Source organism: Mustela lutreola, chromosome 10 (assembly GCF_030435805.1).
Source record: "Mustela lutreola isolate mMusLut2 chromosome 10, mMusLut2.pri, whole genome shotgun sequence".
NCBI classification, from domain to species: domain Eukaryota; kingdom Metazoa; phylum Chordata; class Mammalia; order Carnivora; family Mustelidae; genus Mustela; species Mustela lutreola.
In genome coordinates, this window is record NC_081299.1 from 100,601,171 (window position 1) to 100,615,935 (window position 14,765).

The 14,765-nt window shown below is 35.7% G+C and overlaps 1 protein-coding gene across 2 annotated transcripts in view; it reads left to right on the top strand.

Annotated features, from left to right (window-relative positions):
* Window positions 1-14,765, top strand: part of MAN1A2 (mannosidase alpha class 1A member 2) — a 195,967-nt gene that overhangs the window by 117,232 nt on the left and 63,970 nt on the right. For both annotated transcript variants that reach the window (XM_059137472.1, XM_059137471.1), the window contains exons 7-8: window positions 9,025-9,148; window positions 13,600-13,693. In XM_059137472.1, the coding sequence (XP_058993455.1) occupies window positions 9,025-9,148; window positions 13,600-13,693 (218 nt within the window). The remainder of the gene's footprint in view (window positions 1-9,024; window positions 9,149-13,599; window positions 13,694-14,765) is intronic.

Below are 14,765 nucleotides of genomic sequence, written 5' to 3' on the forward strand. Positions count from 1 at the left end.
GGTGAAAAAGCAGTATATACAAGAATGTGACCCTATTTTTGTTAAACCACTGTATCACTTCTAAGTAGGAATCGGAATTCGCTTTCTTACTGTATCTTTTTTACTTCCTTCTCCTAAGACTACAAAAACAACAGTAAAATAGATTCTTTCTTCCTTTTTCTCTCTCCCTTCCCACTTCCTCCCTCTCTCCCCTTTTTATTCCCTCCACCCTTACTTTCTTGTCTATTTAGCTAGATATTTTAAGAAAAAGAACTGCTTATATTGGGTAAATATACATGTATTGAAGTAGCATATACTCAGCTGTAAAATAAACCTTCAGTTCCAAACCCCTTGTTCTTTAGGGAAGCCATTATTACAAATTAAGATCTTGAGTATCCTTCCAGACATGTTAAGTATTTATAGATGCATTCATACCCTTGCATACATGTATTGTTTTCTTGTCATTTTCACTTATCAGTAGGTCTTGAAAATTACTCCATATCAACTCTTAGGGTTATTTACCTCATTCTTTGTTTGTTTGTTTGTTTGTTTTTTTAATTTGACAGAGAGAGAGAGAGAGATCATAAGTAGGCAGAGAAGCAGGCGGGGGCGGGGGATGCAGGCTCCCTGCTGAGCAGAGACCCCCCCCAATGCAGGCCTTGATCCCAGGACCCTGGGATCATGACCTGAGAGGAATGCAGAGGCTTAACCCACTGCGCCATCCAGGCGCCCTACTTCATTCTTTTTAAGAACTTTATAATAATGATTATGAAGGCACCATAGTTCATTTAAAATAGATCTGATATTAATGAACTGTTAGATTATTTTCCAATTTTTCCTATTAAAAAATGCTAGAAGAAAGGCCCTGCATATGTTGGGAATCGTGTGTGTGTGTGTGTACATATGTGTACATATATATGTGTTGGTATGTCTTTGGTAGAAATGCTGGGTCAAAGAATTACCTAACATTTTGCAAGTACTGTTTATTATTATTTATCAGGTATAAAATGAAACATTATTTTAATTTTCATTTCACTGGCTTTTGAGTGAAGTTGGGTATATTTTATTCAATGCAAAGCTTTTTTATATCCTTTCCTGTTTTCCAGTGGATATTAAAAAAATGAATCCTTAAGATCTTTTTGTATATTAGCTGAATCAGTACTTTGTTATGTATGTTGCAAATACTTTTTGCTGTTGCTATTATTTATGGGAGGTTTTCCTTCAAAGATTTATATATTTTCTAGTACAATAATGGTTTAATTTTTCTTTTATACCTTTGATCCATTTGGCATTTATTGTGGTGTAGGAAGAAAGATAAAAATCAAGCTTTATTTTTTTGAGATACTTAGGTAATGCTCTGACATTACCTACTGAGTAACTTTTCAATGCCTACTGAAGTCATAATTTTATGATAAAAATAATGAAATATAAAAAGTATTTCCAAATATATGGGACTATTTTTTAGACTTTCTTCTGTTGTATTAATTAGTATGTTTATTTTAACTCTGCATTGATTAAATTGCTTATAATTTCTTTATTGTGTGGTTGGACTGGTCCCTTTAGTATCCTGCTTCTCAGTTTCAGCTGTTCTCACATACTCATTTTCTTTATAAGAAATTTTGAATTACTGTGTCTAGTTTATTTCTTCATATTTTATAGTTTAGTTGGGTTTGCACTAAATTTAGAAATTAATTTAGGGAACATCTTCACATGAAATCTTCCTTTCCTATAATTTATGTCTTTTCATTTATTTAAATTTTATTCTCTGTCAAGTGAGTGGAGGTGTATACAGCTTCTTTTATATGGATTTTGAAGTTCATGTAAAAAGTTTTTAAGTTCACTTAAAAATGCTTAACCTTTTACATTTTTATTTGTACTTTTTGGGGGGTGTAAGTACTAGAAGAAAACAGAGAGAATGGTTTTATTTATATCATCTAGGTACCAAAAGATGCCTGACATGAAAAAAAGTGTGGAAGTTGTACACCTTTAATTAAACAAAAGAATTAGTGAAATGTTGAAGACATCACATTAAAATTAAGAGCAAGAAAGTATTTCACATTTTTCTGGAGGTTTTAACAAGTGTAACCAAATAAAAAGAATAAAGTGGATATATGGATTGGAGACAAAATTATAATTAATAACAGATCATATGATTGCCTTCCTGGAAGAAAAAGAAAGTGATCAATTGAATAACCATCTGAATAATAAAGGGAGTTGAATACATTGGCTAGCTAAAAATTAAAACACTTCTTTGAACACTAGGGATATTAGGTTGAAAGTACAGAAAGGTCTTGCCTTATTAGTAAAGAACTGAACTAGCCACAGAGTAAAGTCAAATGTAGATCTGTCCTAGCAAAGCCTGAAAACAGCCTTTGCAAGAGCTAAGCTGTCCACGCGTTATATAGCTGTCAAAAGAAAACTGAAAATGCTTTAAATGAAGAAAATAAAATTCAGAGATTCAGGAAAATGTAACCTAAAATCAGGAGGAAAAAAATTATCAGTAGAAACATACACGAATAACCAGTAATGGAGATTGCAGTAAAGGATTTTAAAATAGCTATCATAAAAGTATGCTGGGTATTTAAAGGGAAATATGAACATAATCAGAAGAGAGATTTTATAAAGGAGTAAATGGAACTTCTAGTGCTGAGAAATACATGAAATAAAAAACTAACTTGATCAGCTTAACAGCACATTCTTCATTGCAGCAGACAAAATCCATGAGCTTGAAGACATAGCAGTAGAAACCACCCAAACTGAAGCACAAAGAAAAATGAAAGGAACAAAGCCCATGACCCATGGGACGATATTAAATGTTTGGCGTGCGTATAAGGGAATGGTTGGGGGTGGGGAGCAGGAGGAGTGGCAGACAAACTGTTTGTAAAGGGAATGGCCCCAGATTTTCCAAGCTGATGAACAGCTATAATCCCACAGATTTTAGACACTTGAAGAAACCCAAACAAGGTAAAATAAAGAAACATAATAAATGGTTAAAAATCAGTGAAAAAAAATTTTTTTTAACACCAGAGGAAAAGACATTACATACAGGGAACAAGGAGAGAAGTACCATTTGCTTCTTGTCTGAAGTGGTACAAGCCAGAGGACAATGGAATGCATCTTGAAAGCACTGAAAGAGAAAAGTCGATCTAGAATTCTCTAATCACTAAAAATATTTTTAAAATCTGTGGGTGAAATTAAGACATTTTTAGACAAACAAAAGCTTAGAGAATTTATTGCTAGCAGGCCTCTATTACCAGAAATGTTATAGGAACTTTTAATGACATTACATAAAGAAATGTAAAGCAGGCAGAAGAATAAATATATGAATATGTATCAAAGGCATACTTGTTTTCTTTGGTCTTAGAGTTTTCGTTAAAAGATAATTGGCTGTTTAAAGCAAATGTGGTGAGTTTACATTGGAGGTCTGTAATATATGTAGAAGAGAAGTGTGCAGCCACACTAGTACCAAGGTCGGTATAGGGATATGAAAGTATACTGTTGTCATGTTGTTAGTTTACATCTGAAGGGGCGTGTTACTTGAAGGTGTACTGCAGTATGTTAGTTGTACATACTCTAATCCGTAAAGCGGTCACACAGACAAAAATCAGTGGAAATACTAAAGAATACTCGATCCAAATGAAGGTGGGAAAGAGGACTAAAGAACTAATCAGGAAAAGTAGGTGGTAAAAAAAAATCAAGATACTAGACCTATGTAGTGGACAGCCATTTTGGAGAACAGTTTTTACAGTTAAAATAGAGTTATTACAGAATCCAGAAATTATATTTCCAAAGTATTCACATGCCCAAGAGAAATGAAGCCTATGTCTGAACAGAGGTTGTTCATAACAGCCTTATTCATAATAGCCCCAAACTGTAATCAGCTCTGGTGTTTATCTAACCAGGTGCATGACTAACTAGTTGCTGTATTCACACAATGGACCACCACTTTGTAATAAAAAGAACTGAGCTACTGAGATGGCAATATGCATGAATCCCAGGGATAGGGTGCATGAAAGACTCAAATGCAAAGGAGTATATATTATGTGATTATGTTCACATGAAATTCTAGAACATACAAAACTAGTAATAGAGAAAGTAGATTGACACTGGTTGGAGGAGAAGTATGATTTGACTGCAAAGGTGCATGAGGACAGGTTTTGGAGAGATTGGCTTAATTCTTATATCAGTACATTAATTTCTCAAAACCCTTGAAACTGTGTGCTTGAATTGATGCATTTTTGTATTAAATTATACCTCAGTGTGTTTCTTTGAAAAGGAAAATAAACAAGATCCTAGGGTTGGTTGAGGGACTTTTTTTTTTTTTTTTTTTTTAAAGCAACATCAACATGGACGGGACTGGAGTAGATTATGCTAATATTTTGACTGGGTATTTTCACAAATGCCATTCTCTTGCTTTCATTCAGAGTACATTCTACATAACATTCTTGGGTTTTTTTCACTCAACTATAATGAGCATACATTGTTAGTTTCAGGTATAATGATTTAGCAGTTCTATACATTTCTTTTTGCTCATCAACCCATCTGCCCACCCACCTCTCCTCTGGCAGCTATCAGTTTGTTTATTTAAGAGTTTTTGTTTTTTGTCTTATCTTTTCTTTGTTCACTTGTTTTGTTTCTTAAATTCCACATATGAGTGAAATCATGTGGTGTTTGTTTTTCTCTGACTGACATAACTTCGCTTAGGATAATACATGCTAGCTCCATCTATGTTGTTGCAAATGGCAAGATTTCATTCTTTTTGATGGCTGAGTAACTCCATTGTATGTATATACCACATCTTGTTTATACATTCATCTATCAACGGACACTTGGGTTGCTTCCCTATATTAGCTATTTCAAGTAATGCTGCAATAGGCATAGGGGATGCACATATCTTTTTGAATTAATGTTTCTATTTTTGGGGTGAATATCTAGTAGTAGAAATACAGGATCACAGGGTAGCTCTATTTTTAACTTTTTGAGGAACCTTCATACTGTTTCCACAGTGGCTGCACCAGTTTGCATTCTCACCAGTGGTGCACAAGGGTTCCTCTTGCTTCACATCCTTGTCAAAACTTGTTATATCTTGTGTCTTTGGTTTTAGCCATTCTGACAGGTGTGAGGTGATACCTTATTGTGGTTTTGATTTTCATGATGATCAGTGATGCTGAGCATCTTTTCATGTTGTTATTATATTTCCTTTGGAACAGTGTCTCTTCAGGTCCTCTGCTCATTTTTTTAATTGAATTATTTGGAGTTCCTTTTTGGTGTGAAACTTCTATTTTTTTTTTAAAGGTTTTTTTTTTTTTTTTTTTTTTTTTTTAAATATGAGAGAGTGAGAGAGAGAACATGAGTTTTGGGGGACAGGCAGAAGGAGAGGGAGAAGCAGGCTCGGTGCTGAGCAGAGAGCCCTATGGGTCTCAGTCCTAGGACCTCAGGACTATGACCTGGGCAGAAGGCAGACACTTAACTACTGAGCCACTCAGGTGCCTCTCAAACTTCTATTTTTAATTTACTTCAGTATTTCTTCCAATTGAGCTGATGCAAAATCATAGATGGCCTCAATTTTTTCCCACTGAAGTATATATCTAATTAAAAATAGGAGCTCTGTCAAGAGTCTTCCTCTAAGTCAAGATATTCCCATTTAAGAATTAAAATTGTTGGAAGTTTTGTCATTTAGTTTATTTCCCCCTTTGCTTTTTCTGAGATAAACATGTGCTCTGTTTTTAATAACTGCAGTATACTGAAAACTTTATTTCTTGAATTCATCCATTAGAAATTTTCAAAAGACTTTGAGGAAAATAAAAACAATGTATAGATAACTCATTATAAAAAAAAATACAGTGTAGGACACTTAGGTTGATTGGTCTTGTAAATCACCAGGAGTTTTTCAAACATTTCTAAAATCCACTTGCTGGTGGTCAGTCAAGAGAGATCATGCTTGTATATGTGTACATTTTAATGTCTATACCTTTTATTTTTGATCAGTTAAAAATTACACCATTTGCATAGAATTATGATCTGGTTGTTTTTGTCACCTCATCACCTTTGTATAGTTGGAGCTATTCTGTTCTCATTAGTATTACATCATCTTCTAAGGGATTTTTTTTTTATTTTTCAGAGTTGTTGAAATGTAGACAGGTATCAAATTTAACATTTTAGATTGTTTCTGTGAGTTGTGTCTGAAGTACATGAAAAATCTTGTTTAGCATTTAGTGTTTTGAAAACTGTTTAAAGGTACTTTGAATGAAACTTTCCTTTGGGACCTTTGGACGGGAAGTTTTTATAGGGAAGGGTAAGCTGTTGGACTTCCTAGGGACTTCGTGTTTATACTTGACCACTCTGTAATCCATTTATCATGCCAATGCCTGGGTAATCTTTCTAAATAGTATGCTTTCTTCCTTAAATATGATGTTACATTTCTTAAAATCCCCCGTGACTTTCCATCACACTTAGAATAAAAATGGTTTAAATTTAGCATGGCCTTACAGAATTCTTGTGTAGTTTTGATTATACCTAGCTCTCTAACCTCATCCTCTATCATTCACTTCCCCTTCCTGCTCTGTAGCCACACCGGCCACCTTCCTTTTCCTCAGGGTCATTTGTTGTTTCCTCTACTGGAAACAGTACTGCATTTGTTGTTTCCTCTACTGGAAATGCTCTTCTTCCAGAGCTATTCATCACTGGCTCCTTCTCTTAATGTAGATTTCAGTGCAAATTGTGTCATTTCAGAAACAATTTCTCTGTTATACATAAAGAGCCTTTCTTTTAACTTCTGTCACTAGTGCTTAATGTTCTATTTCTCTGGTAAATTTTCTTCATAACAATTATCACTATTTCAAATGGTTTTATTTAGTTTAGGAGTAGGAATGTTCTAGGTCAGGTTCACTACTGTATCTCCCAGAGCAAGATAGGCTCTTGATTTTAAATTTTTATTTATTTATTTGACAGAGAGAGAGAGAGACAGACAGAGAGAGAGAGAGAGATGACAAGTAGGCAGAGAGGCAGGCAGAGGGAGAGGGGGAAGCAGGCTCCCTGCTGAGCAGAGAGCCTGATGCGGGCCTCAATCCCAGGACCCCAAGACCATGACCCGAGCCGAAGGCAGAGGCTTAACCCACTAAGCCACCCAGATGCCCCTGGGCTCTTAATATTTGGAAATGAATGACTGTATAGTTACTGTATCCATATTTCTTCCTTGATTCTGACTTCTAGCTACAAAAGAATCTGTGTGTGGTATTTGTCTTCCTATCATATTTTCAAAGACAGTGTAAAATTAGCACCAACCAATTAAAGAACTTTAAGCAAGGTAGTAGTGTCTTAACATCTATTTTAATGTTTTCTCAGGACAAATAAATAATAATGGTGTGTTGAATTGGCAGTATACAAGTGGATATAAAATAAGAGAAAGATTTCTATTTTTACTTCCTCCTAAAAGTAGAAAAGACCCTGAAGAATGGTTTAGAGCTCTCATAGGAATAACCCATGAACAATGCTACTTGAAAAATTAATCTAGACTTCCAGTTCCAACCATGGAATACCTTGTATCAGATCAATCCTCCCACCAAAACCAATCATAGAACCTAGATAAAATGGTTCAGTGGTCTTGGAGAGCAACTAACTCAGATGGGACTTCCTAGGAGAACATTGTGTCCATATAAACATTGGCCTTTTCCCTGAGAGCATGTTCCAAATCCTGATGCAGGCATAAAGGCCAAGGCTGAAGTGGTGGTTATTTGGGTCAGAAGGCACTATGGTCAGATCTTAGAGTTGCCAGAATGGCTGAGGCATGAGGGACAAAAATCTCAAGGCAGGAGGAAATTGCAGAGGAGAAAAGCCCGGTGGTTTATGTATATTATGTATATTTCCCTCAAGTTGTTTACTGTTTCTACAGTTTTACCTGCATAGGGCAAGAGTCAAGGAAAAAAAAATTAACAGCCACATGGTACGGGGGAGGCAGAAGTTAGTGTTTAAGGCTGCAAAGGTGAAGGGCCCTTGGGAACACCTCAGGCTTCCAGCTGAGATCCCAGAGGGAACTCCCTAAAAGTAGCAGGTAAAATGGAAGTAAGCTACCCTTAGCAAAGCCTGACACCTGAGTAGTCTGCCTCTACTCACCCTGTGTTTCAGAAGAAACTTAACCTTTAGAAAGGATGTAATGCTCAAAGGGTCTATGCTTTTTCACTTATATTGTATAGCTTCCAATAAATTATGAGGCAGGCTGAAAAAGGCAGGAAAATACCCTAGAGATATATCTACACAAAAGAAATGTACATAAAATTATTCACTATGGAAGTTGTTATTAATAGCAGAATATTAGGAAAATGCGAAAGGACCACCAACAGAGGATTGATAATTATGTTGGTTCATAATTTACTTAAATTTTTACACAGGTCCTATCAGCACGTGGGGCAGGACAGTTCTTATTGTGTGACACTGTGCTGATCATTGTTGGACATGTTACATCTTTGGCCCTAGCACAATAAATACTAATTGCACCTTCAAGGTTTGATACAACTTGGAATGCTCTCACACACACATTTTCATATACCCCTGGGGTGGGGCATTCCAGTTGAAAATTATTAATATCATGGAATTCTGTACAACTGTAAAAAAGAAAATCATTTATGAACTGATACGGAAAGTCTACTGCAGTGCATCTTAAGAGTAAAAGGCAGGATAACGAGCTGTATGTGTACTTTGCTGTATTCTGTTTAATAAAGGAAAAAAATACTTGGATTGCTTATGTGTGCATAAAATTCCTGTAGTAATACATAAGAAACTAATGAAAGTGATTATCTGTGGGGCCTGGTGGGATGAGGAGAGATGAGATTTCTGGGGTAAAATTTATTTACTGTATGTACTTTTCTATTTTGTTTTGATATTTGAAACATTACCTGTTCAAAAAATTTTTAAGTGATAAAATAAGCCATTAGCTACAAATAAGCTGTTGTGTTAAGTATAATTAAGAGAATGAAAGTTTATGTATTCATTAAAAAAATGTTTGGTCTTTTTCCTATTCTGTCTCCTTTTACCTTGGCTTTCATTCAGTGGAGTAGGGCGAAACTGGGGCTGGGCATCTGCGGGGAGCAGCATTCTTGCTGAATTTGGTACACTGCACATGGAGTTTGTCCACCTCAGCTACTTGACGGGGGACCCAGTTTACTACAAAAAGGTTGGTCTTCTTGCCTTCTTTTCTGTGTTTGTTATAAAAGAGTTCTTTAAGATTTGCCAACAGACTTGATTAATGCTCAGAAAATTTTACCTTTCTAGAAATGTCTTTATCAGGACTTTGGTTCCCCGTTTTTTTTTCTTTTTAAATTATCTAAAGAAATGTCCTTTCTATTTAAAATATTTACTGTTGTCTGAGAATCATTAATGGGTTTTCAAAAATTCCATTCTGTTCAGCATTGTGCTGCAGTGTTCCTAGCCTGCATGGTAAGACAAAAACAAAATGAGCAAGAAGTTAAAGAATTGAATTGGATTGAAAAGGAAGAAAGGAAAGAGTAATTATGCATAGATTACATGATTATTTATATAAAATATTAAGATAATCTGTATTAAATTGTTAGAAATAAGAACATATATGTAGTTCTGAATAAAAGACCAATGTAGATATGAAACATCAACAGCATTTCTCTGCACCAGCTACAACCAGCAAGAAAGTATCACTTTACAAAAACATCTGGTTGAAACAAGAGTTTATGTTTCCTACAAATAAACTTAACAAAGGATGAATGAAGTTCAAAACAATTAAATGACACTAAAGAGGACCTAAGTAAGCAGAGAGGTATGTTATGTTCATGTAGAGCTAAGGAATATCATAAAAATTTTAGTTTTATCCAGATAGATCTATGGTATCAATTCAATGGCAGTCAAAACTCCAGTGGCTTCTTTTATAAAAATGAAACTTGACAAGAATTTATGTAGAAGAGAAAAATTTCAAGGCACTCCTGAAGAAAAACATGTGGAGTGGGTTTGTATTACCCAGTTTCCAACACTCACAGTGAATTATTGTTGCATAAGACAGACAGACTGATGAATGGAATAGACATTCTGTAAGTAGATTGTATGTGCAACCATTATGATAAGGGTAGCATTGTGGATTCTAACAATTCTAAGAGCATTAAAGGCCTATATTTAAAAGACAAATGTAGTACAGTTTAAAATACATATACCCTATGGCCCAGCAGTTCTACTCTTTGATGTGTGCATTTATATTATATACATAGAAGCATTGTTTGTATTAGCATTTTATATAATAAAATTCAATACAGCAGTTAAATAAAGGAATCGTAGTTACATTTATCAGTTAAAATAATATACTGGGTGCCTGGGTGACTCAGTCTGTTGAGCGTCCCACTCTTGATTTCAGCCCACATCATGATCTCAGGAGATTGAACCCTGAATTGGGCTGTGCACTGGACATGGGAGTCTGCTTAAGGTTCTCTCTCCGTCTCTCTCTCTAGCCCTCCCCTGCACATCTCTCTCTCCTTCTTAAACAAAGAAAAAAAAATAGGATACAACTTAAAAAAAAAATTCAACACAAGCAGAACTGAATAATATGCTTTGTTTAGGAATTCAGAAGTGACTTCAGTAGAGTTAAGACAATGGTGGACATAAAATTGAGGACTGTGAACATAGCCAAGACAAAGACAGTGATGTGTTAATGTATAAGCAGAGCAGCAAAGGTATTTGTAGTGTTGTATTTCTTAAAGTGGGATGTGAGTAGAATCTATATGTAGTCCTTTCTATGTATGAACTATTTCTTCCGTTGAGAAGAATTTTCAGGTAAAGACAGCAGTGGAGCCTGACCACAGAGTTTTTCCTTCCCTGATGAGATGAACAGTAACAATAAAACAGTAAATAAAAACTAGCAAAAATTTATCAACAGCACTGAAAGGAGGAAAGGCTGTAGTCTCATGTCACTAGTATGTGACAGCCCCCCTACGAAAAAAAAAAAGAAAGTAAAAAATTTCTGGTATGGTACTTAAGTCAGTTTCTCACTGAATCCTTACTGGGCCCAGAAAGCAAGTCAACAAATTCTTGGTACTCCCCATTAATCTCACAGAGATCAGTGCTGGGGTTTGTTGAGTACACGACTGTTCACAGCTCGGGTCAGCGTGGCGGGGGCGCTTCTTACCTCTATCCTTCTTGAACACTAGTACTCCAGATCTCAAATTGTGTCCAGCGGGGATGGAATACCTCTCTCTCCCCAGATAAACGTAGGAAGGAATTCAGGGACAGTTCAGTACAGCTGTGCCATATCAAATCAAAGTCTCGGTCAGAACCTACCCTGTTCATTGTGAGCAGGATGAAAAGGACACAAACAGTACTGCAACTTGGAGGTAACAAAAGCATGGTGGTAAATAGCATGTAAAAGAATCCCATTTCAAATTATATAAAGTCACCATGAGTAATTTATATAATAATAGCAATTGAACTCAGTAAAATTAGAGCTCAAAATAAATCATAAAATGATACAAACATATTGCGGAACTGAAGAAAGAAACTGAGACCTTAAACGTTGTGTTTCTGTAATGAATACATAAATGGAAAACAGCAAAAGTGACTATACGTGATTGAGAACCAATTTACTGACATGGAATAAAAGCAAGAGACAGTCATGGTGGAGACAAAGAAGAGCATAAAGAGTTTGAAAGGGCGATACATTTGCAAAGTGAAGATGATCTAGCACAGTATTTCTCAAGTGAAGGACCTGACACATAGGAATCCCCTGAAAGTGATGGAAGGAGAAACAGAACTGCAGACTCTATTTTTAACAAAATTAAGGGATACTTGGTCTGTCAGATCACAAAATAGCAAGAAGGGTTGGCACAAGCCAGCAAGCCATCAATGGCATAACCCATCAATAGCGAGGTTTGGGAAATAAGAGAGGTTATTTGTGGCCATAGATTTCAAAAATAAAAAGAGAGTATAGTTCTCTGAAATCAGTGATATGTCTTGAGGTACAAAATCATAGTCCTCATGAGCAACACTGCGAGTAGGGTCGTGGGCTGATGATGGTGCTTTTTTGGACCTCACTAAACATGTGGTATGTTGAGAAGCTGGGATAAAAGAATTCTGAGGAAATTTTGGTGAGGGAAGAGAATAAGTGACAGACTTTCTTTTATGAGCAGTGCTGCATGGCTAGTGTCAGTTATCTGGGGAGACACAAGGCATCTTGACTCACCTTGGGCTTTTATGTCAAAACTCTTGTGTGACTAGCTGGTTCAGGGAAAATAGTAGTGAGTAATTCATCAAAAAAGAACAAGCGTACAATTTATACAAGATATTATTAGAAAAAAAGAGGGAAGGAACATGATATGTAAGTAATAACAAAAAAAATACCTTTCAGTTAAATCCTGACCAAACATCACCATGAGGGGGAAGATAATAGAGCCCCCCTCTCTGTAAGTCAAGTATATGAGCAGAAATACAAGTGCTCAGAGACAGTAAGATGTGCTATCAGTAACAAATTACAAGAAAAAGTTATCACCAAAAATGAGGGCCAAATTGGAAGCAATACAAAGGAGGTGTTGAAAATACAGCGATGGACTTAGAAGACCAAATCAAGACAAGCTAGTAGAGGTATAGACATTAGGAAAGAGATGGATAGAAAGATTCTGAGAAGAAATGATAGATGTGGAAGAGGTACGGAGGATACAACATGTGGATAATTTTTAGAAGACAAAACAGTGCAATTTTTCGTTTTTCTTAGCGTCAGTTCAAACTGACTAACCTTGGTTCATGGAATTACTCAGATTGAGGCTGCTGTACATAGAGCTGGTCTCAGCCTTGAAAGAACAGGGGGGACACAGCATCCCTGAGCCCGTTCCTAAAACCGCCTCATTTCAAAGTCCAGCCAAAGGAGAAATGACTGGGACATTGTCCGTCAAAGGATGCGTGCTGTGTTCCAGCCCCCAAAATAGTGAAGTAGATTATTTCCCCAAGACATGGATACCTAGTGGGTTATCTTTCAGATTTAAAGAGAACATTCTCAAATAAGAATACCAGGAATAGAATACATTTGTGCCTTTTTTTGTAAGCACTGACAAAATCCATCCAATCTATAGATGAATGAAGATAAAGTCCTTGGAAAAGTTTTTTAGTATATTTTATGATTTTTTTCCCCTTTCTAGTATTAGGGAGATCTTTTAGGGATCAGAATTTTGGGGATTTTAGGAATTCAGAGATAGCTTTTGTGGAATCAATATTTAGAGTTCAACAATTTAGTTGAAATTAGTCATTTTATGTTTCCATTTCTATGAAATTATTTCTGTTCTTATATTTAGATAAGTACGTAGTGAATATGTCTGGAATGACGTTTATCACTGATGTTTCTGATGACTATTTCTGGATGGTAAAATGTTGGCATTTAAGTTGGTTTTTCCCATGCTTTTTTCTTCATGTTTTTAATTGTTGCTTGATCTTTAATTAATGGTTATTTTTAATCTTGTAAAAATAATGAATCAGCTGTAAAGTAGAAGCCTTTCCTGACCACACACAGAAAAAAGCAAGGGGGAGATGGTGTAGGTTCTGAGTGAGGAAAACGCACAAAGCTTAGGTTAATATAAAGCCTTGATGACATTTATTTTATTAATTGTATTCTTTATTTGTGTTAAGGTAATGCACATTCGGAAACTACTTCAGAAGATGGATCGTCCAAATGGTCTTTATCCAAATTATTTGAACCCAAGAACAGGTCGCTGGGGTCAGTGTAAGTATTTCTTGTACAGCTGATGCTATGTTAAAAGATTATTCATCTGAAAACTTGCTTGATGTGGTGAAAAGTACACTATACAAAGGGCTAGAATCCCTCCGCATCAAACCCTGTGGTCTGCTAGTGCTGTTACCTTTGACAAATTTCTCATCCTTCTGTAGCTTCAGTTTTTCTACCTGTAAATGCAAACAGGAATAACCTGTGTCACAAGTGGTATTTTATTTCATGTATGTATAAGTACTTTGTTAAAATATAGTGCAGTCTTTGCGGAGGGTTGCCCCTATTTATAAAGCATATCTTCATGTAAATAAGAGCATGCTTGGGGTAAGTATTATTAAAGGAATCTGAAGAACAAATGAGAATCTTGAATGATTAAAAGGGAGGGCAGTTGCTCTTGGCAAGCTTTGTTCCGTCATTTTAACAGAGGATATCAGGGTCTTTTATTTATCAGGCTCTGTGCTAAGTTTTTGGATGAAAGTGGAGATCGGGAAAGACCATATAGATCTTGGTGGGATTTCAGGGAGCTCACAGGCTAGAAGGGTAAGCAGACACAGTTAAATGTAGTTGGAATAAGATGTGGTAAATGTTGTGGTAGAGGCATGCGCCAGTTGTGATGTGAGATGGACAGAAGCGACTTTCCTCTGTGAGGAGCAAGTGTTTTGTTTGGGGAGAGGGTGATCTTATTAGAGCTTTAGAATTGATCTTTAAAGGAATAGATTTTTAAACAATAACATATTTATTAAGAAATATGGAATGTAAAGAGTTGAAATAAAATAGGGGTTTATGAGTACTATTCTCTCTTAAAAGACAGGAGAACTGGAAGAAATACTAGAAGGTGTAACATGTTTTAGTTATTTTTGAGACTAATAAAAACATAATGAAATAGTAAAAAAGTGGTAAAAATAACAGTCCGTTAATCTGTCAGTGAGAAATTCTGCTGATGTTTGCTACTAAGAGAAGAAAAACATTTGTCATGGAATTAGGGGCTCCTCTCAAGGAAGTTGTCCTTTATTTTGTGAAGGAAAGCAGTTTGGTCAATACAGTCATGTCTTTCATGGACCTGGGAACA